At 37.6% G+C, this 26,134-nt stretch overlaps 1 protein-coding gene across 1 annotated transcript in view; it reads right to left on the reverse strand.

Annotated features, from left to right (window-relative positions):
* The window catches only part of ERP44 (endoplasmic reticulum protein 44), a 114,002-nt gene that overhangs the window by 14,044 nt on the left and 73,824 nt on the right, over positions 1 to 26,134 (reverse strand). Inside the window, exons 5-10 of the mRNA XM_054502122.2 lie at positions 25,178 to 25,362; positions 23,763 to 23,878; positions 21,421 to 21,478; positions 19,525 to 19,641; positions 10,805 to 10,916; positions 9,735 to 9,876 (exon numbers count right to left, since the gene is read on the reverse strand). Of these exons, the coding sequence (XP_054358097.1) occupies positions 9,735 to 9,876; positions 10,805 to 10,916; positions 19,525 to 19,641; positions 21,421 to 21,478; positions 23,763 to 23,878; positions 25,178 to 25,362 (730 nt within the window). The remainder of the gene's footprint in view (positions 1 to 9,734; positions 9,877 to 10,804; positions 10,917 to 19,524; positions 19,642 to 21,420; positions 21,479 to 23,762; positions 23,879 to 25,177; positions 25,363 to 26,134) is intronic.

Consider the following 26,134-nt stretch of genomic DNA (forward strand, 5'->3'; position numbering starts at 1 on the left):
AAATGCTGTTAATTCATTTCTTTTTATGGCTGAGCAGTATTCCATCGTGTATATATATATATATATACACACACACACACACATATATATATATACCACAGTTTCTTTATCCACTTGTTGACTGATGGGCATTTGGGTTGGTTCCATGATCTTGCAATTGTGAATTGTGCTGCTATAAACATGCGTGCGAAGTATCTTTTTCATAAAATGACTTCCTTTCCTCTGGGTAGATACCCAGTAGCGGGATTGCTGTATCAAATGGTAGTTCTACTTTCAGTTCTTAAAGGAATCTCCACACTGTTTTCCATAGCGACTGTACTAGTTTACATTCCCACCAGCAGTGTTCCCTGATCACCACATCCACGCCAACATCTACTTTTTAAAATTTTTTTATTATGGCCATTCTTGCAGAAATAAGGTAGTATTGCATTGTAGTTTTGATTTGCATTTCCCTGATCATTAGTGATGTTGAGCATTTTTTTCTTTTTTTTTCCTTTAACAAAATTTTTATTTAATAAATGGTTAAAATCGCAGTGCCAAAAATACATTAACATTTAACAATTTCACTGAAAGGAAGAAACTGTAGAATGCACAGTTTCAGAAAGCTATTTTAAGTTATTTACAAATAAAGTGTCTAAAACGCAAAGGCAGGCTCTATATGCTATACCAAGTTTATCCCTTCCCGAACAAGATTTCTGTTATTTGGGCAAATCCTTAAACCATGGTTTAAACCATAATGGTTACAAACCACAAATGCATCCATTCAAAGAATGAAACCATTTTCATCCGGTCAGTGGCAAAACTGTTGAAAGGGCAAGAGTTGAAGCTATTGGGTTTTATATAGTGTGAACTCTTGATATATATTTCTACCAGGACTAAAACACAGTACACTTTGCAGGCATGGCTGACTCACAAAGGTTGTAACAAACAAGAACTGCTCTTTACTCGACACCACGGCTCAGAGGCCACCGAGAAGCATGAGAGACTGACAGCCCCTCTGCTTACAAAAGAATGAAACCCAAAGTGGATGTCATTCTCACAGCACTGAAAGTGCTTCAGGACTTGCACTGATCCAATACTAACTTTCTTCCCTATTTTATTCACATTTTTCTACTGTCCAATGGAAATCATTTTCTGTTTTGGCTAAACAACAAATACTAGTTTATAACAGGAATGATAAAATCCGTGAGAATTCTGCTTAATTTAAGACATGATCACTACTTTCTTTAGAATGGTTTCTGTGTGTTTCTATGTCACACTCTGTATTTTTAGCTTCCAGTTTCCTGGTAAGGAGTAAGTTCTCCTTCCCAGTCACACTCGGGGTCATTTACACGTTTCTGGGATGCCCTCGCTCGTCCATGGAGGCCTGGTGCACGCAGTGACTCATTCTGCCTCTTCCCTGTTTTCAGGACCAGTCCCCGAACCTTCTGCCTTGCAGTTCCTCCCGCTTCCGCCACACTCTCGTGCTCAGAAGCGAGCTCCCGGATCATACAGCTGCAAGGCCGGCTGGTCCTCGTTTGCCAGTCGCTCCTTTCTGGGTGCCGGACTGTCATCACACCTCTGCGCTCTTCCCGGTCTCTCCACGGCCTCCCTCGGAGCCCTGCTGTCCTGGCTCCCCTTCTTCCCTCTGTCTTGGCCAGGTCCTTTCCCCCATCTCTGCTAATCTTCACTCCTTCTGGAAAGCCGGTCAGGCTTGTGGTGAGCTCTGCGCCTCCTGCCGTGCTTCGGATTCTTTTTCTTGAGCTTTCTCCACATCCCTGTGCTCTTTATCACTGCCGCTGTGTGACCTTAATCCTTACTTCTCTGCAATTTTCTTCTGTTTATCTCATTTTTTTTGCATCTCTTTTTTCCTCTTCCCACAAATGTTTCTTTTCTCTCTCCTCCTCCGTTCTTCTCGCTTCTCTTCTCGAATTCTCTGCTTTTCTAATTTTCTATTTTTAATATATTCCAAAATAGGTGTAGTTCTTCTAGCAATGAGCTCTCTTGTCTTCGCCTCCATCTCCCCCAGCAGAGTCTCAGGGTTGGCACTGGTCTTCTCTTCCTCCACACAGCAGGTTTCTAAAAAGTTTTTATATTCTGGATCTCAGGTCGTCGGCAGAGAACTCGAAGTAGTCGTGCGTGGGCAGCGGGCGCAGCTGCTCCTCCAGCTGCTCCTTGGTGAGGCCCAGGGCAGGCGGCGGATGACCACCTGCGGGGAGCGCACGGCCATTCCCACAGCGGTGGGGCGTGGACAGGGCGCACCTGAGGCACAGTGTACCGCGCTGGGAGGCCCGGGCCCCGCCCCCTCCGCTCAGGGCCGTCCTCTCGATGTTGATCATTTTTTCATATGTTTGTTGGCCATTTCTGTATCTTTTGAGAATTGTCTATTCATGTCCTTAGTCCACTTTTTGATGAGATTTTTTTTCTTACTGATTTAAGTTCATTATCGATTCTGGATATTAGTCCTTTGTCAGACATACAGATTGTGAAGATTTTCTCCCACTCTATGGGTTGTCAAAGACACCATTCTAACATCTCTGATGATTAGTGATGTTGAGCACTTTTTCATATATCTATTGGCCGCTTGTGTGTCTTATTTTGAGAAATGTTTATTCAGATGCCTTACCCATTTTCAATCAGGTTGTTTTCTTACTATTGATTTGTTTGGATTCTTTACATATTTTGAGTATTAACCCCTCATCAGATGTATGGTTTGCAAATCCTTTTTCCCATTCTGTAGGTTGTTTTTTTCACTTTGTAGATTTCCTTCACTGTGCAGCTTTTTAGTCTGATGTAATCCAATTTTTCTATTTTTGCTTGTATTGCCTGTGCTTTTGGAGTCATATCCAAAAATTTGTGGCCCAGACTAATGTCATGAAGCTTTCCCCGTTTTCTTCAGTACTCTTACAATTTCAGATCTTATGTTAATGTCTTTAAACTATTTTGAGATAATATTTGTATATGGGGCGAGATGAGGGTCTAATTTCATTCTTCTGCATGTGGATATCCAGTTTCCCCCCGCTTTTTCCAGCACCATTTATTGAAGAGACTCTCTTTTCTCTCTCTTTTTGGTGCTGGGAAAAGTGCACCTTTTGCACCTTCGTCAAAAATTAATTGACCATAACCAGGGTCTCTAGTTTGCTAGGATTTTGTTGAGGACTTTTGCATCTATGTTCATCAAGGATATTACCCTGTAGTGTAATATCCTTTGTCTGACTTTGAATGTGTTTAAGAGTGTTCTCCCAGGCCGGTGCAGTGGCTTATGTCTCTAATCCCAGTGCTTTGGAAGGCCATAAGTGGGAGGATCACTTCAGGCCAGGCCAGGAGCTTGAAACCAGCCTGGAAAACAGCAAGAATCCATCTCTATAAAAAGTAAAAAAAAAATTAGCTGGGCATGGTGGCACATGCCTATAGTCCCACCTACTCAGGAGGCTTGAGATGGGATTACTTCAGCCCAGGAATTTGAGGCTGCAGTGAGTTATGATTGCACCACTGCATGCCAGCCTGAGCGATAAAGCAAGATCCTGTATCAAAAACAACAACAACAACAACAACAAAACAAACTTTCTCCCTTCTTCAATTTTTTAGTAGTTTTAGAAAGAATGGTCTCAGGTCCTGGGCTTTTCTTTGATGGGAGACTTCATTACTGATTCAATCTCTTATTTGTTATTTGTTGCTATTGGTCTGTTCAGATTTTCTGTTTCATGATTCAGCCTTGGTAGATTGTATGTGCCTAGTATTTTCTTCTAGGTTATTAATTTGTTGACACATAATTATTCATAGTAGCCTCTTATTCTTTTGTATTTCTGTGGTATCAGTTGTAATGTCTCCTCTTTCATTTCTTATTTTTTGAGACTTCTCTCTTTAATTCTAGCTAAAAGTTTTAAAATTTTATCTTTTTAAAAAACCAACTCAAAGTTTTGTTGCTCTTTTCTATTGTTTTTCTAATCTCAATTTCATGTATTTCTTCTGATCTTTATTATTTTCTTCCTTCTACTAAATTTGGGCTTGGTTTGAACTTTTTCTAGTTCCTTGAGATGTAATGTTAGGGTGAGATATTTCTTGTTTTCTGATGTAGGTGTTTCTTGCTATAAAACTTCGTTCCTAAAACTATTTTTGCTACTTCCCATAAGTTTTGTTTGGTATGTTGTATTTCCATTTCCATTTTTTACAAGATATTTTAAAATTTCCCTTTTAAATTCTTCTTTGCTCCACTGGTTGTTCAGGAACATGTTTGATTTCTAGGTATTTGTGAATTTTCCAATTTACTCTCAGTTACTGATTTCTAGCTTCATACCATTGTGGTCAGAAAAGATATTTGATACAATTTTAATCTTCTTAAATTTGGTAAGACTTGTTTGTGGCCTAACATATGATCTATCTTGAAGAATGTTCCATGGGCACTTGAGAAGAATGTGTATCTTGCTTCAGTTGAATAGAATGTTCTATATAAGTCTGTTAGGTCCATTTGAGTTAAAACTATTTAAGTCCAAAATTTCCCTATTTTTCTGTCTGGATGATGTGGCCCTTGCTGAAAAAGTAGGGTATTGAAGTCCCCTACTATTACTGTATTATAGTCTCCTTTCAGATCTATTAATATTTTCTTTATATATTTTGGTGTTCCAATGTTGCATGCATATATATTTGTAATTATTATATCCTCTTGCTGAATTGACCCCTTTATCTTTATATAATGACCTTGTTTTACAGTTTTTGACTTAAATGTTATATAATTATAGCTACCCTGCCCTCTTTTGGTTTCTGTATGTCCCAAATATCTGTTTACCTCCCTTCACTTTTAGTCTACCTCTGTTCCTTATAGGTGAAGCGAATCTCTTGTAGGCAGTTTATAGTTGGGTATTGGTTTTTTATCCATTCAGCCAGTCTCTGTCTTTTGATTGGAGAATTTAAGACACTTACATTCAAAATAATTATTGATGGGTAAAGACTACTGCCATTTTGTTAATTGTTCACTGGTTGTTTCGTAGATCCTTTGTGCTTTCTTCCTCTCTTCTTGTCTTTGTGATTAGGTGATTTTCTCTAGTGGTAGGCTTTATTCCTTAATTTTTATCTTTCGTGTATTTACTAAAGTTTTTTGCTTTGTGGTTACCATGAGATTTACATAAAATATAATTATAATAGGGTTTTTAAAATTTTTATTTTGTATATTTCTTCACTATGTCCTATGCTCATAACAGGCTATTTTAAGCTGATAAAAACTTTATTCACATAAAAAAAAAACTACACTTTTACTCTACCCTCCTCCCATTTTAAATTTCTGGTGTCATAATTTACATCTTTTTATATTGTGTATCCCTAAAATTATTGTAGCTATTACTATTTTAATAGTTCTGTCTTTTATCCTTCATACCAAAGCTATAAGTGATTTATATACCACCAGTACAGGATTAGAATATTCTGAATTTGACTGTATACTTACTTTCACCAGTGAGTTTTATACTTTCATGTTTTCATGGTTAGTACTTACTGTCCTTTTCCTTCAGCCTGAAGAACTCCCTTTTAGCATTCTTTTTAAGACAGGTCTGATGGTAATGAACTCCCTCAGCTTTTGTTCATCTGGGAAAGTCTTTAGCTCTCTTTCATTTCTGAAGGACAGCTTTGCTAGGTATTAATATAATATTGCTGGTTGGCAGTTTTCTTCCTTAAGTACTTTGAACATATCATCCCACTCTCTCCTGGTCTATAAGGATTCTGATGAGAAAACTGCTGCTAGCTGTACTGGAACTCCTTTATATGTTATTTGCTCTTCTCTTGCTGCTTTCAGAATCTTCTCTTGCTGCTTTCAGAATCTTCTCTTTGTCCTTGATTTTCAACAGTTTATGTGTTGGTTCATACATCTCCATTTCTTTGGGTCAGCTTCTGGGAGATTATTGTGCTCTTTTGGTGATGTTATGTTTATGTCTCCTTGGTTTTTCATTTCTTGTTGCCTTACATTGATGTCTGGGCATTTGAAGATGTAGACACTTATTCTAGTCTGTGACTGGCTTTGTCTGGGAAAGCCCTTCACTAGTCAGTCTTTGGACTAAATCTGATTGGAGTTCTTTGACCTTCCTGTACCTAGATACTTATACCTTTCCTCAGATTTGCAAAGCTTTTTTTATTTTAAATCAGCTTTCTACCCCTTTATTTCTCCTTTCTCCTTCATTTACTCCTATAACTTGAATATTTACTCTTTTGGTGCTGTCCCATTAATTCCATAAACTTTCTTCATTCTTTTTTTCTTCTTTGACTGTATGTTTTCAAATAACCTGTATATTCAGGTTTAAATTCTTTCTTCTAATTGTTCAATTCTGTTGGTGATGCTATTGCATTTTCTTTTCATTCATTGTGTTTTTCAGCTCTAGAATTTGTTTAATTTTTAAGAAATATATAATTTCAATCTCTCTGGTAAACTTCTCATTTTGGTAACTTGTTTTCCTGATTTCATTGAATTGTTTCTCAGTATTTTCTTGAAGTTCATGGATGTTACTTTTTAAAACAATTATTTTGAATTCTTTGTCAGGCAGTTCATACATCTCCATTTCTTTGGGTCAGCTTCTGGGAGATTATTGTGCTCTTTTGGTGATGTTATGTTTATGTCTCCTTGGTTTTTCATTTCTTGTTGCCTTACATTGATGTCTGGGCATTTGAAGATGTAGAGACTTATTCTAAGTCTTTGACTGGCTTTGTCTGGGAAAGCCCTTCACTAGTCAGTCAATTCAGGGATTCTAGTCCAGCTGCCTGGTATGGTCCATAGGTTGGCTTGCTCTTAAGAGTCTTCACACTGGCTGGCCTGGTGCCTGGGTCAGCAGGTGGGCGAGCCTGGTGCCTGGGTCCATGGAGTTAAGCCTGAAACTTGGGTCCACAAGAGTGGACCTATTGACTGGTTCTGTGGAATGGGCCTGCATCTAAGAGGGTGGGTCTGAAGCCTGGGTCCACTAGAGCTGAGCTGGCACTGGGGTAGGCCTTGAGCCCGAGTCTTCAGAGGCCAGCCAGGCACTGGGATAAGCCTGGTGCCTGGGTCCACTGGGATAGGCTGAGTCTGTGGGAGTGGGCCTGGGTCAAGAGTCCACAGGGGCTGGCCTGGAGCCTGGGTCTGCAGAGGTAGTCCTGGAGCCTCCGTCCATGGAGACTGGCCTAGAACCAGGGCCTACTAGGGTGAATTTGGACTCTCCGTCTACTGGAGCAAACCTAGATCTTGGGTCCTTGGAACCTGCAGCTGACCTAGTGCTGGGGCAGGTGTGGAATCACGATCTATGGCAGCTTGTCTGGAGTGTAGGATCATGGTTGCTGGCCTGGTATCTGAAGCCACTGAGGCTGGCTGAAAGCCTAGGGCTTAGGAGTCTGGCTAGAGCCTGGGTCCACTTGTGTTGGCCTGGAGGCTGAGTGTGCAGGTGCTGGCCTGGAGGTCAGGTCTGCAAAGTCTAGCCTGGGTCCTGGGGCTTCAGGGGCCAGTCTGAAACCTGGATCCAAAAGTGTGGTCCTAGAACTTGGGTCCATGGAGGCTGGTCCATCACTGGAGTCTACTAGGATAAGCCTGAACCCTGGGTCTGTGAGTGCTAGCCTCATGATCAGGGCTGTGGGCAGCTGGTCTGGAGCCTGAATCCACTGGGTTTGGCCTGGTGCTGGAATAGGTCCAGAGACTGAGTCTGCTGGGCAGGCCTCGGGCCTGCAGCTTTGGAATCCAGCCTAGGGCTTTGAGATCTTGCCTGGCACCAGGGTGGGACTAAATGCTCGGTCCATGGGTACCAGCCTGGAGTCTGGGGCCACAGAAGCCTTTCTGGCACTGGGTTTTACCAGGACAAGCCAAGTGTTAGGGTCTGAGGAAAAGTTCAGTGCTAACTTCCTTCTCCTTTCCCCACATGAAGGGTATCTCTCTCCATACTGTGCTGCCTGGGGTTGGGGGAGGGGTGGTGCAAGTAGCATAAAACTGTCCTTTTTAGCCTCTTCAATGCATCATTTCTTTACTACTCTCAGGTACTATTATCTCTGACCTCGTTTCCTTAGCTCTTGTGAAGGTATTTTTGTGCATGGATGTATGTTCAACTTGATGTTTCCGTGTGGAGAGGAACATGCAAAGTCCTTTTCTGTCATCTTGCTGATGTCCATTGAGATTAACTTTCATAATCAACTCTTGACTAGATTACTGAACAGTCTCCTAGATTTTATTTTGACCCCCTCTAATCTATTCTCCAAATTGCAGCCGAGTAATCTTTCAAAAACAATCTGATTATGTCACTCCCCGATTAAAACCTTTCATTGGCTCTTCATGGTTTTCAGGATAAAGTCAAAATTCCTTAACACAGCATGTAAAGACTTTCATGTGTTAGTTCTCTTGACTACATTATAATGGAAAGCATTCACCTTTCCATTTATATTCACCAACAGCCCTTGAACTTGGTTCCTGCCAATGTCACCTTTCTCTAAGCCCCATCTCCTTCTCACCTTGGGATAAACTTCTACAAAACTTTATACCTACCTTGGGCATCAATATCGCCAGAAATCCTGGATCAGGTACTACTCTGTTGATCTCTGTCAGAGCACTTATCCCTTAATAAAACATAATTGCCTGTTAACCTGGTTGTTCCTTTCCTCCACTTGGTTATGAGTTCTTTGAGGGCAGGGACCCAGTCTCAGTAAAAACCCTTGGTTCTTAGCACAATGTCTGTCATACAGAAGAGATAGCTAAATATTTAATGAATTGATAGGTTGAATGGTATCTTTCTGAGCATAGATAAAGAACAACTAAGATTTCTTACTACTTTATGGTTTATAACATAATCATTATTTCTCATTAGTTTTTATAATAATCCCATTAGGTTGGTGGTATCATTAACCATTTTTTATATATGAAGAAACAAGAACAGAGGAGGTAAGTGACTTTCCCAAGGCAGGACTCAAATCTAGGCTTCCTAGGTAATTTTAGGATTGGGAATCTTCTACCAAACAACCACATCTCCATTGAAATATTTAGAACTGAGTGGGGTAATTCATTCTGCCATAGGACTACAAATCATCCTCTAACTGTGTAATTTAATCTTTTGAGATAAAAATGGCATTTAAATTAATTTTCAAAATAAAATGTCTAATTTGAATACCTGTATTGCTTAAACTTTTCGTATAAGAAACATCTACATTTTTAACCACTGTATTTAATACATCACAAAGCTGATAAAAATTCAGTATCTGTAGTAGCTACAAGGCTTGTACATATATTAATACTATAAACATCTGAGAATTGAGTCAGAAAGCTTACCTATTCTTGGAACAGTTCATAGCTATATGCCATTAGAAATGCCTAGTAATAGCAAGATTCATAAATACTACTAATGTTCTTGCTATGTGCAGTCACGAATGAACAGCAATATTACCAATTTCCTTTACCTTGGCCTAAGGTTATAAGCTATTTTTCTCGATGTGCTTGGTAAAGACCAAACTCAATGAAAAGCTAATTTCTAACAAGACAAAAATTTTCTTTGAGAGATCGATTCCCAGGCATTAATCACTAATCATCCAAGCATTTATTATCAATTCTAATCACTTAATGTTGGTATTTCTACAAGGCTATATCATAATGTTCATTATTATATCACACTCTACAGTGAAAAAAAGCAGCAGTCACCCAACCCTCTCCCATCCAGTTAACAAAATCTTACTGTTCCAACACAGGATTATTTAAAATATTCAAACAACTATTTTCAGTTCATTTTTGAGAAACATATCAGTAATTTTTAAAAAACAAAATGAATACTTACAATACATCTTTGAAGTCTCCAAACACATACATATGCCTAAAGCTGTCAATAGCGATTACAGGACAATCTGCTGGAGTTTTCTGTATGTGCAGAAGAGGGTGTCTAAATTTGTCACAATCGGCATGTAAAAAGTTTATTGTACCTTTAAGAAAAAAGAATTTTGCGAGGTAAATTCAAATTTTCTTGAAAATATTTTCGTAAGATTGCAAGCTCACAAAAAGTGACATACTAAAAAAAAGCACCCCAACATTCTTAAGAGTAATATAGATCAGAAAAACTAAAACCTAAATATCTAACACTTAAAATAGGTAGGCTTTTAGTTCTTAGGGCATGGAGTATAACTTCTTTAGAAATCATATTGACTTAGCGCAAATTTGAAGGCCACAATGAATTTTTTACTTTCCTTAAATGAGCAATCATTTACTTTGCAGATTATCAGGTTCTAGGCAGGAAGTTCAAATTGATATATGAGCCATTCTCATGGGACCATTTTCATTCCAGCCTATTCCAGTCATACTGGTTGATTTTTAGTCGAATTCAACCTGCAAGATAGTATGTGACTAAAATGGGCAGCTCTATAGAGTACCTTTAGTGTATTTTGTTTGACTTTCTTCCCTAACTACAGAGGAAAAGCTGGTGATACCTCAAATTCCATTAAATGCTTTGGAGAAATCCACAGACAACTACTCAACTTTCTTTCATTTAGAAATAAATGTTAATCAGACTGTGTAAGCTCTCTCAGCAACATCTCTGGGAATGTCCATTGGAAAAGGGGTCAGACAAGCAATGAAGGAAAGTGCCCAGAACTAATGCTCATTCATGACCCTGCTTTTCATGCACTTTGATTTTTCTCTCCAAAATAGTAATGGTTAGAAAACAAACAAACAAACAAAACACTACTTCATATTACCTCTCTACTAATGCCTCCTTACCGTCACATTTGAATGTGTTAAAATAAGTTTTTAACCCAAATATATTTATGTGATTTGAAGGTAATGGGAGGGGAGATGATGAAAGGGGGAAAAAAAAAGAGAAAGAAATGATGAAAATAAACACCTTAATCTGTCTACCTTTTTCACTTATTAATTGCCGAGCTACTTCATTCTGGAATATTTCTAAACTTTCTGTATCTTCTTTCATGTGAAAGAGTATGAGAAAAGGCAGTCCTTCTTCTGTCAATTCCTGTAGAGAGAAGCATTCAATGAGAATTATCAGGCTTCTCCATTCAGTTGTAGCTATTTTCTAGGTAGGAACAATTTTGAACCCAATCCATGTAATGTAATAGTTGCAATATCCCGGGGGGGAATAAAAGGCCCAGTGGTGTGAATAAACATTAGCCCGAACAGAAGACTGAATTCACTCCCCTCCCCACCTCAAGTACCCAGGCAGTCAGAGGACCTACATGCCCTGCTTTGCTGCAGAAACTGATCTGCCCCCACTGTCTGTTAGCCAGTATGGGATATGAGGCTTCAGGGTTAGGCTGTTGAACTCATGACATATAGAGGTGAACTATGCTGGTTCTTTACCAAGGTGTTAATTTTAGAGTAGGGTAAACATGACTAGTATTTTCAGTCTTCACAAGTAACAGTGAAAAACTGAGTATATCAGCAATAAATAAATCTGATTTGCAAAATTTTTTGCATTTTTTTATATTCTAAGGTTGCAAAAACCATTACACTTACATATAAAACTTACCCAAAGCTGAAGTGTTTTATCCAGGGTAAAAAACAAAAATTCCATTATTTAACTAATTCTCAACCAATATACAATTAACATTATTAATAAATACCTGCCCCTATATATTTTTATATACCTCTTTATTTATACACACAGAAAAGCACCTTGAAAATTATAAAGTGCTATTAAAATTTTTATTGTAATTGGAGAATAATACAATGGGTAGACATGATTAAATAAAATGTGATAGGTAGACAGATTTAATCATTTATTCTCCCCAACAAATGCTAAGTTCTGAGTCATCAGAAAAAGTCCAGAAAGGGTCTCATAGCAAAATTATTTTCATCAACTATCCTTTTGAGGATCTCTCCATAAATTTAGGATCTACCTCACCAGAAAGTACAAATGTCCTTTATTTTTTAAAAAACAAACTGGGACCTATTTTACAGGATTAAAAGTTTTCTTCTGGTTCTCGTCTCCATATTTAAGCCTGTTTCACTTGTATATAAGATCAATTATTAAGCCTCTTGTTACATTTATTTTTTTAAAAAACTGAGATACAATTAGCATACCATAAATTTCACCATTGTTTTTTGGAGACAGGGTCTCACTCTGTCGCCCAGGCTGGAGTACAGCCTCGACCTCCCCAGGCTCAGGTAATCCTCTCACCTCAGCCTCCCAAATAGTGAGGACTACAAACATGCATGACCATGCCCAGCTCATTTTTGTTATTTTTTGTAGAGATGGGATTTTGCCATGTTGCTCAGGTTGGTCCCAAACTCCTGGGCTCAAGCAATCTGGCTGCCTCAGCCTCCCAAAGTGCTGAAATTACAGGTATGAGGCAACATACCCAGCCCATCATTTTTAAGTGTACAATTTTGTGGTTTTAATTATATTCACAAGGTTGTGCAAACATCACCACTAATTCCAGAGCTTTTTTTTTTTTTTTTGAGACAGAGTCTCACTCTGCAGCCCAAGCTGGAGTGCAGTAGCACAATCTCGGCTCACTGGAACCTCTGCCTCCCGTGTTCAAACGATTCTCCTGCCTCAGCCTCTTGAGTAGCTGGGACAACAGGTGCACACCACCATGCCCAGCTAATTTTTTTGTATTTTTAGTAGAGATGGGGTTTCACCATGTTGGCCAGGATGGTCTCAATCTCCTGACCTCACGATCCGTCCCCCTCGGCCTCCTAAAGTGCTGGAATTACAGGCATGAGCCACTGCGCCCAGCCCCAGAATATTTTTTATCACTTCAAAAAGAAACCACATACCCATTAGTAGTGATTCCCATCTCCCCTCTCCCCACCCCCTGGCATCATATTAATCTTTTAGTAAGCTGATTTTTTTCTTCCTCATCTTTTATCTCTTGGACTCACATTTTTTCTTCCCCCATCCATTAACTGATGCTGGTCTCAATGACTGTCTTTGGACTTCTCTGCTCTAGCCTGACAACTTCATGTAGTTCAACAGTTTTGATCACTACTTCTAACTGATTGCTTATCTGTGTCTACAAGCCCAGCTCCAGTACAAAATCCAAGCCTAGGTTTCCATCTGCCTGCTTAATATCTCCATTTCAAATTCTAAACAAGTACCTTAAATACTCAAAACTAATGCCTAGTCCCCTCCTCTCTAACCTTCTTCTCCTATCTTCCCATTTTCTTTAGTACTTCTACTTCTCTCTTAGCACTTTTCTTTTCAGGACGTAATGCCTCTTCTCTAAAGCCATCTCTCATTCCACCCCATCCCTGTCAAAGGAAAATTCTTTTTTCTAAACTCCAAGAGCATTTTATCAATGAAAAATTCTTTTTTCTAAACTTCAAGAGCATTTTATCAGTGCCCCTCATGTGGCACGGGGCATGACTTTGTGTTACGTTATCTGTACATATGAAATATTACACTGAAAACCCCTTGAAGACAATCTTATTTCATTTCTCTTTTTCTCACAATCAACATATGTCAATAAATAAACAAATGTTGCTAAATAGGTGGTAATTTATGCTGCTTAGGCTTCCAAGTTTACTATGTCCATACAAGCATATTCTTTATCAAACAAATGTTAAAAGATTAAGGAGAAGAATATCAAGACAACCAGATTTACAGGAAACAGATCTTTCCCCACAGATTAAATGATTTAATGGTTGGTTAAATGGTTAAATGGTTGCTTACAACATAATAAATCTCAAGAATTATTAGATGTGCCAACAACCACGGGGAAGGGAGGTACCGTTTCATTGTTTAAGATTTTCCAGGTCTATACCTTTAAATCTGGTTTTAAAAACTACCCCTGCAAGAACTACCAGAGCAGGCGAATAGTCATGACAAATTCTTAAATTTTCCTGGGCCTCTGAGGACTAAATGAGTGAATGCAAATTTTTTAAAAATTGTAAGTAATCCAACTAAACATACCTGAGGCCTACAGAAGTAAGAAAACCAGGGACAGGCTGGGCACGGTGGCTCACACCTGTAATCCCAGCACTTTGGGAGTCTGAGGCGGGTGGGTCACCTGAGGTCAGAGTTCGAGACCAGCCTGACCAACATGGTGAAACCCTGTCTCTACTAAAATTACAAAAATTAATTGGGCGTGGTGGTGGGTGCCTGTAATCCCAGCTACTCGGGAGGCTGAGGCAGGAGAATCCCTTGAACCTCGGGGGCGGAGGTTACAGTGAGCCGAGATCGCACCATTGCACTCCAGCCTGAGCGACAACAGCGAAACTCCATCTCAAAAAAAAAAAAAAGAAAAGAAAAAAAAAGAAAGCCAGGACATTCATTTTATAAACTGTAAGCAGAAAGGGTCTAATCCACCCTCTCTTTCAAAACCAAGTTTAAGATCAAAATGGAAAAGACTAACAATTCAAATATAAAGAAATAAATATTTTTTAAATGTTTATTTTCTTAAAGTTTGATTTAAAGGACTTCAAACATTCTGCTTTACAATTGCTTGTACTTAACCATTCTATTAATAAATTCTAAGTTAAAAAAAAAAAACATAAGTATGAATGTGCATTAAAAAGCAGAGGGAGCTTAAATCCGAATCTCTTCTAGGCTTCTGGTACTATAAAACTATGATACACCACTGACACCTTGTGGCCAAACACTCAAATTGTAGGAGCAGTATTTTGAATTCTGTGAAATGTCTTATCCACCTTAAAATGCTATTAATGACAGGAAAGAGATGGAGGCAAGACAAGATTATGTGTGCTACGTCCAATCTATATATCCAGTATTGAAAAGAAGAGAATATAAAATTGAGTGCACTGCACATAGAAGGGTATTATTCAATGAAAAATGAGAATTATGTATATACTAGAGAAAATTTCTTACTTTGCCTTACAATGAAAAATGGTTTGAAAGCCACTATTTGGTCCAAACATTTGAACTCCTGTACCTGAGCATCCAGTGTGTCATGGGGGGTAATGACACATGATTAATGATAGAAAGACACCCAATCTGAGCATATTTATTCAAACCACCTCAAAAAACTACATACAAAACAACTACAATGACTCAAGATGCATCTTAACAATATGAATTACTCAGAATCCAGGGAAATACTACTTTGAGAAGCAGGTTCAAAAATAACACTGAAAAAAGCAACAGAACATTACTGAACAAAAAAATACTCTGGTCATTAAGAATGGCCTTAAAATGCCAAGCTGTCATATAGAAGTAAAGGTTGAGTATCTCTTATTCAAAATGCTTGGGAGCAGAAGTGTTTTGGATTTTGAAATATTTGCATTATTCTTACCACTTCAGCATCCCTAATCTAAAACTCTGAAATGCTCCAAGAGTGTCATGTAGGTGCTCAAAAAATTTTGGATTTTGGAGCATTTCAGATTTTCAAATTAGGAATACTCCCCAAAATTCTAAAAAACTGGGGAAAAGGAAGTAGAATCAAAGAATCTCAGGAACAAAAGAAACTAGAAAACTTGGTAAAGCAAATTCTTTAAACCAAAAAGAGACTTTCCAAGAAAAGGCTTGTGTTAGAATTTTCACTCAAAAGTCTTCCATAATTCAAAATTCCAAAATATTTTAAAATATGGCATTGCATTAAGATAATAACCAGTGCAACAGAGCCTGATAAGTTTATGATATTTAAGCTTGCAGGCTTAAAAATATATTAATCACATTTCATGAGAAGCCATTTTTAGAACCTTGATTTGAGAAATAGCTATTATAAACAAGTAGGATGTCCCAGTGGGGTATTCTAACATGTTAAACTGGATCCTGGCAGCACTAATCCTCTTTCTATGAAACACTCAGTAAAGAGCCAATGTAAGATGATTTAGGTTTGCAATGATCTGTCCAAGCAGACACACCCAGAGAATCTCATACAAACATTCATACATTTGATTTGAAATTGCTACAAGCTTAATAAGAATTAAATATTATTTTATGGTGGAAAAGGTACACCAAAAATGTACCATGCTGACATAAAAATACTAACTTATTTTTATGTACTAAAATGCAAAGGCAACATTTAAATCAGGTAAAAAAAATCTTTTAGAGTTTTTAAATGCTGTTGGCATAGACTTCTGCTTCCAGAAAGATGAAATAGACACTTTTCTCTATTTCTCCCAGGAAGTTCAGCTAAAAATCCTGGACATTATATAAACAAACATAAGGCCCTGAGAAGCAAATAAAAGAAAGCAGACTGGCTAAGGACTTACGGATCCAAGAAATGGTACTCAGTTCCTTGGGTTTTCTTTTTGCCTTATATATCCCAGTCTAAGTGTTGGAAATGCCAATGGACACAGATCAAAAATACCCCAAGAATGCATTCTCAAGATGAAGAGGGGGCAAAGTGCATTCTGGTTTGCTTACAATGGCCAGTCCCAAAAATGAAGTGTTGCTCTCTCTTCCCCAAGAAAGGGAGAAAGAGATAATAAGATCTAAGAGCTGGAAGCCTCTGGAAAGATTCAGGGAGAGTTTCAGGGAATCTTGGAGAATTCACATATATTATCTCCAAATCTTAAAGCATTTAACAATATACATACACCTTAGTAACAGAAGGCATCAAATCTGAAATTATACTCTTTCTTAAGAACTCCAGGTTTTGTTGTATTACAATCAGGTTAAGCTATAGTGCTAAAAATTGCATTCTGGAGTAATAATGGATGTAATCTGGACTAATCTTACTACTGGGAAAATTAGAAAAACCAGAGTAATAATAATAATAATAAAACACTTTTTGAAAGCATCCAAGAGTAAAAAAAAAAAAAAACAAGAAAGAATTATGGGCCAAGACTGGAATAGAAGGAAACCCAGAACATCAAGCATGGCATTTGAAGCTGCTTTTCTTCTAGGACCATCTGTCTTTCCGGAAAAGGCAACTGATAGTGCTCAATCCCACTGATCATCAGGGAAATATAAATTAAAACCACAATGAGACTCTACTACACATACACCAAAATAGATTAAAAATGTAAATAGCTGGTATCAAATGTGGGTAAGGACGTGGAGCAATGTGAACTTTGATATACTACTGGTAGGAATGTAAACTGCTAAAACCACTTTGGAAAAACTGGTATCCACTAAAATTGAATGTATATATGCCCTATGACTCGGCGATTCTATTCATAGGTATATATATCCAGTAGAAATCTGTGCATATATTCACCAAAGACATAGATAAGAATGTTCATAGCAGCATTATTCACAGTAGTCAAAATCTGGAAGCAGTCTAAATGTCCACCAATAGTAGAATGGATACATTGTGTTATATTTATATAGGGAATTATATTCAGCATGAAAATGAATGAACTACAGCTTCATGCAATATGAATGAACTCCATAAATATAAAGTTGAGTGAAAGAAGCCAGACACAAAAGACATGATTCCATTTTAGGTTCAAAAACAGGAAAAACTTCCTATAGTCCTATTCAAAATAAGTATGGTGATTATGAAGATAGTAAATGGGGGTAATGACTGAGAAGGAAGACAAGGGGTTTGGAAATACTTTATTTCTTGACTTAGCTCAGGGATTGGTAAATTATAGCCATGGGTCAAATCTGACTTGCTGCCTGATTCTGTTAGGTCCACAAGCTAAAATTGGTCTTTAGTTGTTTTTTGGGTTTTTTTTTTCTTTTTTGGGGGGACGGGGTCTCACTCGGTCACCCAGGCTGGAGTGCAGTGGTGGATCCTGGCTCACTGCAACCTCTGCCTCTTGGATTCAAGCGATTTTCCTGCCTCAGCCTCCCGAGTAGCTGGGATTACAGGCACCTGCCACCATGCCTGGCTAATTTTGCATTTTTAGTAGAGACGGGGGTTTCACCATGTTAGTTAGCCAGGATGGTCTCGAACTCCCGACCTCAGGTGACCCACCCACCTCGGCCTCCCAAAGTGTTGGGATTACAGGCGTGAGCCATGGCACAAGGCCCTGGTCTTTACATTTTTTAATAATTGGGAAAAAAATTTAATATTTCATGGCATGTGAAAATTATTTGTCCAGAAATAGAGCTTTATTGAAACACAGCCACACTCATTTGTTTACATATTGTCTAAGGTTACTTTTGTGCTACAGCTGCAAAGCTAAGTAGCTGCCACAGAGATTATATGAACTGCAAAGGCTAACATACTTACTATCTGACCCTTTGTTGAAAAAAATTGTCCACCCTCTCTCTTAGTTTGGGCTGCTATATTAAAGTACCATAAACTGGGTGGCTTACAAATTAACAGAAATTCATTTCTCATCATTCTGGAGGCTGGAAATCCAAAATCAGGGTGCCAGCATGGTCAGTTCTAGTGAGAGCTGTCTTCTAGGTTGCAGACTGCCTACTTCTCATTGTATCCTCACATGGCAGAAAGAGAGCTACGTAACTCTCTGAGGTCTCTTTTATGAGGTCACTAATCCCATTCATGAGGACTCCATCTCATGAATGGAGGATTCATTCCCTAATACTATCACATTGGGGATTAGGATTTCAACATATGAATATTAGGACACACAAATATTTGGTCCATACCACTCTAAGTAGTGATTATATGGGTATGTTTACTCTGTGATAATTTTGGGGGACCAGATATTTAAACTGTGATTTATACACTTACAATTCTTTGAAGTGTATATGCATACACAAAGTTTTTAAAAACTGTACCTAATACAAAGTTTTTAAAAACTTGTATTCTTAGGCCATTGGTTTTAAAAACAAAAGACCTGGAATGAAAGATATGTCTTACATAAAGTAAAGAAAGGAGAGAGGTCCTTACAGACATAACTCTTTGTACTTGTTCCTCCAGCCTCTTAGGTTTTTAAGTTTTGTTTTGGTGGGAGTTGTAAGAATTTTGATGGGCTTGATTTCAGATGCATGGGATGACTGAGGTCAGTTACATATCACTGCTAACTGCTTTCATTATTTATAATGGAAAAGACAACATTAACTGCTTTACAAAAAACAGAAAAATCTTTTAGTGGCAAAGGATTATTCATTGTATAGAAATAATTGTAACTAAAATCTGCAAAGCATTGCTCCTAAAGCAGCAGTCCCCAACCTTTTTGGCAGCCGGGACCGGTTTCATGGAAGACAATTTTTCCACTGATCAGGGTGGGGGATATGATTTCGGGATGAAACTGTTCCACCTCAGATCATCAGGCATTAGTTAGATTCTCATAAGGAGAATGTAACCTAGATCCCTCACATGCACAGTTCACAACAGGGTTCACATTCGTATGAGAATCTAATGCTGCCACTGATCTGACAAGAGGCAGAGCTCAGGCCATAATGCTCCCTCCCTGGGCAGCCCTCTTCCTAGCAGGCCATGGACTGATACAGGTCTGCAGCCCAGGGGATGGGGACCCTTGTTCTAAAGGACATCCACCTAAACAGGGATCCTCAACCAACAGATGGGTATCAGAATCACCTGAAAGGCATTTTCAAACTCATTTTCAAGGCTGTAGTGAACTACTACTATTACTGGAAATGTAACAGAGGGGTTCTGGGATAACAAAGGTGAAGAACCACTGGTTTATATTACAGAAACAGCTATGATATAGTTATGTTTACTATATGATTCTTACAACTGATAACTCTGTTAATATAGTAAGACAGGTGGAGGAAGCTTGTGGTTTCAGACATTTGAAATTTAAAGTAACAATACACAGTAGAAAGCCCATACCTCTCCATTTTCAAATGTTATTTCTCGGACAAGAGGAACACATTTATCTTGAATCCAATTGTAAGTCACATCAAAATTTGTCATAGCTCCCAAGTACACCATATCCGGAGCAGAATGCTATTACAAAACAGAAAAAAAAAAATTAAATCTAACCTGTGCTGGCAAAAGTATATTCTCATTTTTTTTTCTTTATTTTTTTTAAAGCAAGGTCTCACTCTGCCACCCAGGCTGGAGTACAGTGACAGGATCATGGCTCACTGCAGCCTTGACCTCCTGGGCTCAAGCAATTCTCCTACCTCAGCCTCCAGAGTGGCTGGGACTACAGGTGCATGCCACCACGCCAAGCTAATTATTTTATTTTATGCAGAGATGGGGTCTTGTTATGTTGCCCAGGCTAAAAAGTACATTCTTATATCCATCCATGAACCCAGAAAATCTACTGGTGATACAAAAGAAACATAAATCATGGAACTTCCAAGAAAGAGGGCCACGGGTGGTAAAAAGCAGATAATTCTGTGATTACCAGGGAGCTAATAATCTAACCTGTGACACCCAAGCCTATTGCTTTTTCTTGGATTTAGGTCAATTAACTCTTTATCAGTATCTTCACCAAAGGCAGGAAGCCATTGTGAAAAGAATTCTCCAAATGAATTAATTTAGCTATTCCTAAGAGCTGAAAATTTTAGAAATTTCTTCTTTTAGAAGAAAATATGGATAGTGAAAAAGCCTTGAAAAATACAAGATGCTATATGGATGTAAGGCAAGACTATTTCTTTTATTACCTACATATCTGTTTCCACATTAACTCAAAATCAATTATCTATGAAATCTCTAAAATGACGATAAAAATAATAGCTAATATTAATCAATAAACTTACTGTGTCTAGGCATGGTTGTGAACATTTTATATGTGTTGATTCATTTAATCCTCCCAACATCCCAGTAAAGCAAGTACTGTTTTTATCATCCCGTTTTTACTAATTAAGAAACTGAAGCACGGGGAAGTGAAGACACTTTCCCAGAGTAACATACTAAGAAGGTGGCACATTTGACATTCAAACCCAGTCTGATACCACCAGAGCCCATGCTGTGAACAACCACACTACCACTGAGAGATAGGTACTGGATTCTGATAATCTAGAGATGATGATACTAAGTAAGCTACTCAAAGAAATGCACTTGCAAAAAATATAAGCAAACACCTATGTGAATTCAAAATAGAATATGAACTTTCTAAGCAAGAAATTCATTTATCTGACTGCATAAAAATTAAAAATCCCAGTGTCAAAACACTGTAAACAACATTAAAATGAAAACTATAAATTGAAAAAATATCCATAAATTTCTTTTTTTTTTTGTATGTAAAAAAAATTGCAATGGCAGACCTTTGGTGAATTTGGGATAACACGTGCTACAATTTTTGCCTCTTAGTTATGGCTACCATCACCTGGTAGGGCCTAAGCAGCTACTTAAAACTTCTTACCCCACAGGTTAAAAACAACCTAGCTGCTCCTTATTATCTGGCAGGTACCGAGTAAATTTATACCCCAGAAGATTTGGGAGTTTGGCTAGTACAATATGGGTAGAAGTGACAATCATGGACAACTGGAGCATTTTAAAAATCTGGCTCCCAGACTGAATGCCAGAGAGACAGAAAAGGCCTGAGAGTCAGGGGATCCCTAATGCCAGCTCTGCTACTCTAATGCCTGTGTGACTTTAGGCTTCTGTGGTCCCATCTTCATTTTGAAGGGTTTAGATCAGCACAAGATGATGCTTCAAACTTCCTTTCAATTCTAAAGTTCTATTATTCTATGAACATTAACACATATAAAACTACATCTTATGCATGTATTTAAATTATATCTTATCATACAACATTAAGAAATAGCAACTTACCCCTGGTGGTTTGTAGATTATGTTGTCTCCACTATATCTTTCTGGTTTTGAAACATCCCTATAGGAAGGGAGAAATAGTAATAAACCTGAATGTCAGAATTTTGCAATGTAGGAATTACAGACTTTGAAATATATACTTATCCATCATCTTCCCTATTATAAGACTATGTAATACAAAGAAAAGCATACATTTAAAGAAAACTTTTAATATGAGGCAGACTTTTTACAGGAAAATTTTAGTTAGTTGTTTTTGTGTTTTGTATAAGTTTAGATTGGGAGTTTTAGCACTAAAAGGTTGTTTTTGACCCCAGACTGTTTTCTGGCAACTAGGGATCAAGGTCATTGGTTTGGTCACATGGACTAATTAAAAAAAAAAACAAAAATGAAATAACCCACATCACTAAAATATAGTTCCATAAATAAGTAATTTTTTGTTTATTTGTCTATTGTTGTTTCCTGAACCTAGTACAGTATCTGGCACATAGAATTTGCTTAATAAACATTTGTAGAGTACTACAACAAATTATTTTTGTAATCAATTTTTAGATTAATTGAACACTGATTTATCTCTAGTTTCTAACTAGAGTAGTCCAGGAGATAGAGGCAAGGGGTGCTAACCTAGATTGATAACAGTGGGAACAGAAAAAAAATGTGTTCCATTAATTAATTAATTCAATAACTATTTACTATGTGCTTCCTTTGTACCAGCTATGGTCTTGGCATTGGATAAACGGGAGTGAACAAAACTATCAAAACTCTCCCTCTCATGGAGTTTACATTTTGGTGAGTAGAGACAGACTAACAAGTAGATATATTTATCTTTGGTGGTTACAAAAAAATACTATGAAGAAAATAAGTGGAATAAGTAAAGAATGACAAATTAAATAACGGTAGTGCTACTTTATATAAAGTTATCAGGCTATTCTGATGAGATGACATCTGGGAGAAGCACTTCCAGATACAGGCTCTGCTGCAGAACTGTGCTTGCAGCATTTAATGAATATGGATTGGGCACAGTGGCTCATGCCTATAATCCCGGCACTTTTGGAGGCAGAGGTGGGAGTATCATTTGAGGCCAGGAGTTCAAGACCATCCTGGGCAACATGGTGAGACCTCAATTGCTTAAAAAACAAAAAACAAAAAACTGATAATGCGCACAATAAAACATACAAACAAAATCTTACAAAAGCATTAAAGCAAGGACAAACAATAAAGGTAAAAAAGTGGAGAGGATATATTGTGCCAGACATCCAGGCTCCATTCAAGATAGCTACTACAGTTGAGCCTAACAGTCTTGAGCCAATGAAAAGAGAAATAATACTGCATGGAAGTCAAAGGATGGTTGAGATAACCTCCAATGAGGAGAGAGGGCAAGAACAGAACCACAAAAATGATTCCATCTTGAGAAAAAGAAAAAAAAAAGGAGATAAAGTCACAGAATTCAGAAAGGTAGGGAGCAAACCAGGGGGATTCAATGTAAGTGTTGACACAGCAAAAAAAGAAAAAGGTAGTTGAACATCACACCCTTCAGAGGAATTGAAAAGGTGTAAGATGTTTAAAAGGCCACTCGATTTGGTAATTAAGAAGTCATTTTGTGACTGTGTAGAGACAAGTTTCATTAGAGCAATGGAGGTGAAAGCTTCCAAAAGGTTAAGTTTTTTACTGGTTAGAATTTAAGAAAATCAAGGTAGCCAGGCATAAACTAATCTTTGAAAAAAATAAAAATAAAAAGGTGAAATTATCGCTTAAGAGAAGAGGCAGGTCAGGAAAGAAAGAAGCATGTTTTCAGAAAAGGAAAGCAGTTCTTGAAAAGGGTCAGGTTGAAAACACAAGCAGGAACAACTGATGGATCAAAGCCCCAGAGGAGTTTGAAAGGACACCAGTGAAGAGGTTAGCCTTAGAAAGAATTGTTCCTCTGAGACAGGGAAGATCTATAAGAAAAGGTGGTGGAGAGATGGAGATGAATGAAGACGATAAAACTCATGCTTCTTAACAAGAAAGACAGTGTGTTGTTTCACTGTGGTAACCCCACAGATTAGCATTTTGTCTGACATAGGGTAAGAGTTAGTAAATGAGTTGAATAAAAGCATGAATTAGTTAATTGTTAACTTGTCCATTTTTTCCCTCTTGCCCACATTCTGAAATAGATAACACTACAGAAATAAAAACAGACTTTTAAAACCTTAAAAAGAATTCAGAGACAGGTATAAAGACTGTTTAGTGATTTTAAAAGGATTGAGATCATTTTTGGAGAGATCATCTTCAGAAAATGACCAAATACAACAGGAATTTAACATGGCAGCCAACCAACCCACTAACACACTTTTAAATAAGATACTTACCCAAATGCAGAAAGAAAGGCACAGTCATCATGCAAAATATTCGCTACTCGTTCAAAAACTCTATAGTTGTCTGAGTCCTTTTGTTCAAAATATCCAATGATATTTCTTTTGCTGCGCTGTAAAATAAAGTATGTAATTATTTTGCAAACATACAGTTTTATAAACATGTTATTTCATTTACCCCTTATCTTAGTACCTAAACAAGTCCAGTTATTGTTCAAATGAAGTATGACTATAAATGCATATTTAGTTTTTAACACCTAGTCCAAAACTATTGAAGATTACATTGGGTTGAAAACAATCTTAACTATAATAAATATAATCATAAACATTTCCTTCTAGCATTCAAAATTTTTAAGAAATAGATAACTATTTGATCAGTGACAATCTTAAGTAAGGGGACTAATTCTAAAATGTGTTAAAACAATATATCAATCATAACTTGGGACTGTTGGAGAGACTCCTCCATGGCTCTCTCCCACTCCTACCCATCTTACTGGGTACACCAAAAAATGCGAGACCCTGACTATTCTTTATCCAGGCCATTTCTCAGAGTTGTGCTTGTAGCGAGCAACAATGAAATATGAGGTAATGCCTCTAGCCAGGACAAACAGCAGGGTTACTGCTTGCTCTGAAATAGTGAGTTCCCCAAGCCCAGTGTCCCTCTCCTGTGACATAACCCACTGCATGTGCAGGTATCCATCTGGGGAGCCCTCTGTATTACCTCCATAGGATTTGGAGGGCAAGGAAACAAATGCAAACATGCTCACACTACTTGCTGTGATGTGAGCAATAAAGTCCTTTGTCTCTGACCCAGCAGTCTTGTGTCTTCTAAAAGAATCCATGAAATGGTCATTGGTTAGCTTAGCTTGCAAGTATGGTAAAATCAAATCTCAAACCTGACGGTAATGATTGGTGATTGTGATAAAGCCCAAACTCAATTGTTTTTGCTTTTGTTGTTTGTTACTTTAAAACACTACCTAGTGTACAAAGAAAGGGGTGTGCTAAACTTATTATTAAAAGAGGCTATTTAAGAGGACATTAAAACTCATAAAAAGAGCTCATACAAGAGTAATTAGAACAGACACCCTGAAGCGCTCCACAAGAAAAATACAGAAACTCTGGTTGTATATACTTGACTTTAACTTCCATTTCTTTATAATTGAGGCTTTCCTTTGTGCTCAATTAATTCAAATTAGTACAGCTTTACTGTATGCTATATCTTTTATCCAGAAGTTCAGTATAACATAAGCATTTCCCTTGAGATTAATTCAAAAAAATTCAACTCATTAAGTATACGTATGTCAAATCCACTGCAATAGACTATAGGAGAATGTCCAGATTTTTTGTTTGCATTAGAATTTGTGTAATTAATCAGGGAATGTTTATTTAATCTAGCAAAAGTTACAACTTACATCAAGAGTGGTGATTTCTGCTAAGTCCCGAATTTCTTGAATGGGGTCACTTTTTTGTTGCCTGATGTAATCTGCCAATGCTTTCACTGATCGCTGACCCCTGTATTCTCTCTTCATCATCATCCCATTACGAAACAATTTGAGGGTTGGGTATTTGCTTATCCTGTATCTCTGGGCTATGTCAGCTAAAAGAATGAAAAAAAATTATTTACCCTCATATGTAGTCAGGGTGAGCCCGTTTGCCTAATGGTCAAAAATCTTACAATTGCTTAGTGAGAACTTTTTGGTTCAAGTCGTTCTTTTTCAGTGAGAGAGAAAAAAATAATAATAATCAGGACTTGAGTTTACATTATTTAAGAGACCAGGTTCTGGACTGGGTTTAAATCCTAATTTGCGACTTACTGGCCATGTGAACTGGTAAACTGCATAAACTCTCCATGCCTTAGTTCTCATCTATTATATAAGGATAATCATTTCTACCACATAAGATTGTCTTAAGCATCAAATTAAATAATACAACAGATGCCACAGTAAGCATGGCACATTAATAATGACTATAAAAAACTGCAATAATGCCTTATGGGGTTCAACAGACATTAAAATACCTGACAGCAGCATATAAGCTGGGGAGGGGAGGTAAGCAGAAGGTAAGTTATGCTAAATATTCTAAAGTCTTTGCATGGTCCAGGAAGAGGCAAAAGTACTTGCAATATTGTGTTCAGTCGAGGTTGTACTTTATTCTCTCTAGCATAGGCAATCAAAAATACTAAAAATATATTAGAGGTTAAAATGGAATATGAGCTCTCAGAAGGTACTTTATTCTCTCTAGCACAGGCAATCAAAAATACTAAAAATATATTAGAGGTTAAAATGGAATATGAGCTCTCAGAAGGGGGGCTGGAGAAAAGATTATATAACACTTTGGCAAACTAAGTAACTAAGATTATATAGCACTTT

The sequence above is a fragment of the Pongo pygmaeus genome, chromosome 13 (genome assembly GCF_028885625.2).
Source record: "Pongo pygmaeus isolate AG05252 chromosome 13, NHGRI_mPonPyg2-v2.0_pri, whole genome shotgun sequence".
In the NCBI taxonomy this organism is placed as follows: Eukaryota; Metazoa; Chordata; class Mammalia; order Primates; family Hominidae; genus Pongo; species Pongo pygmaeus.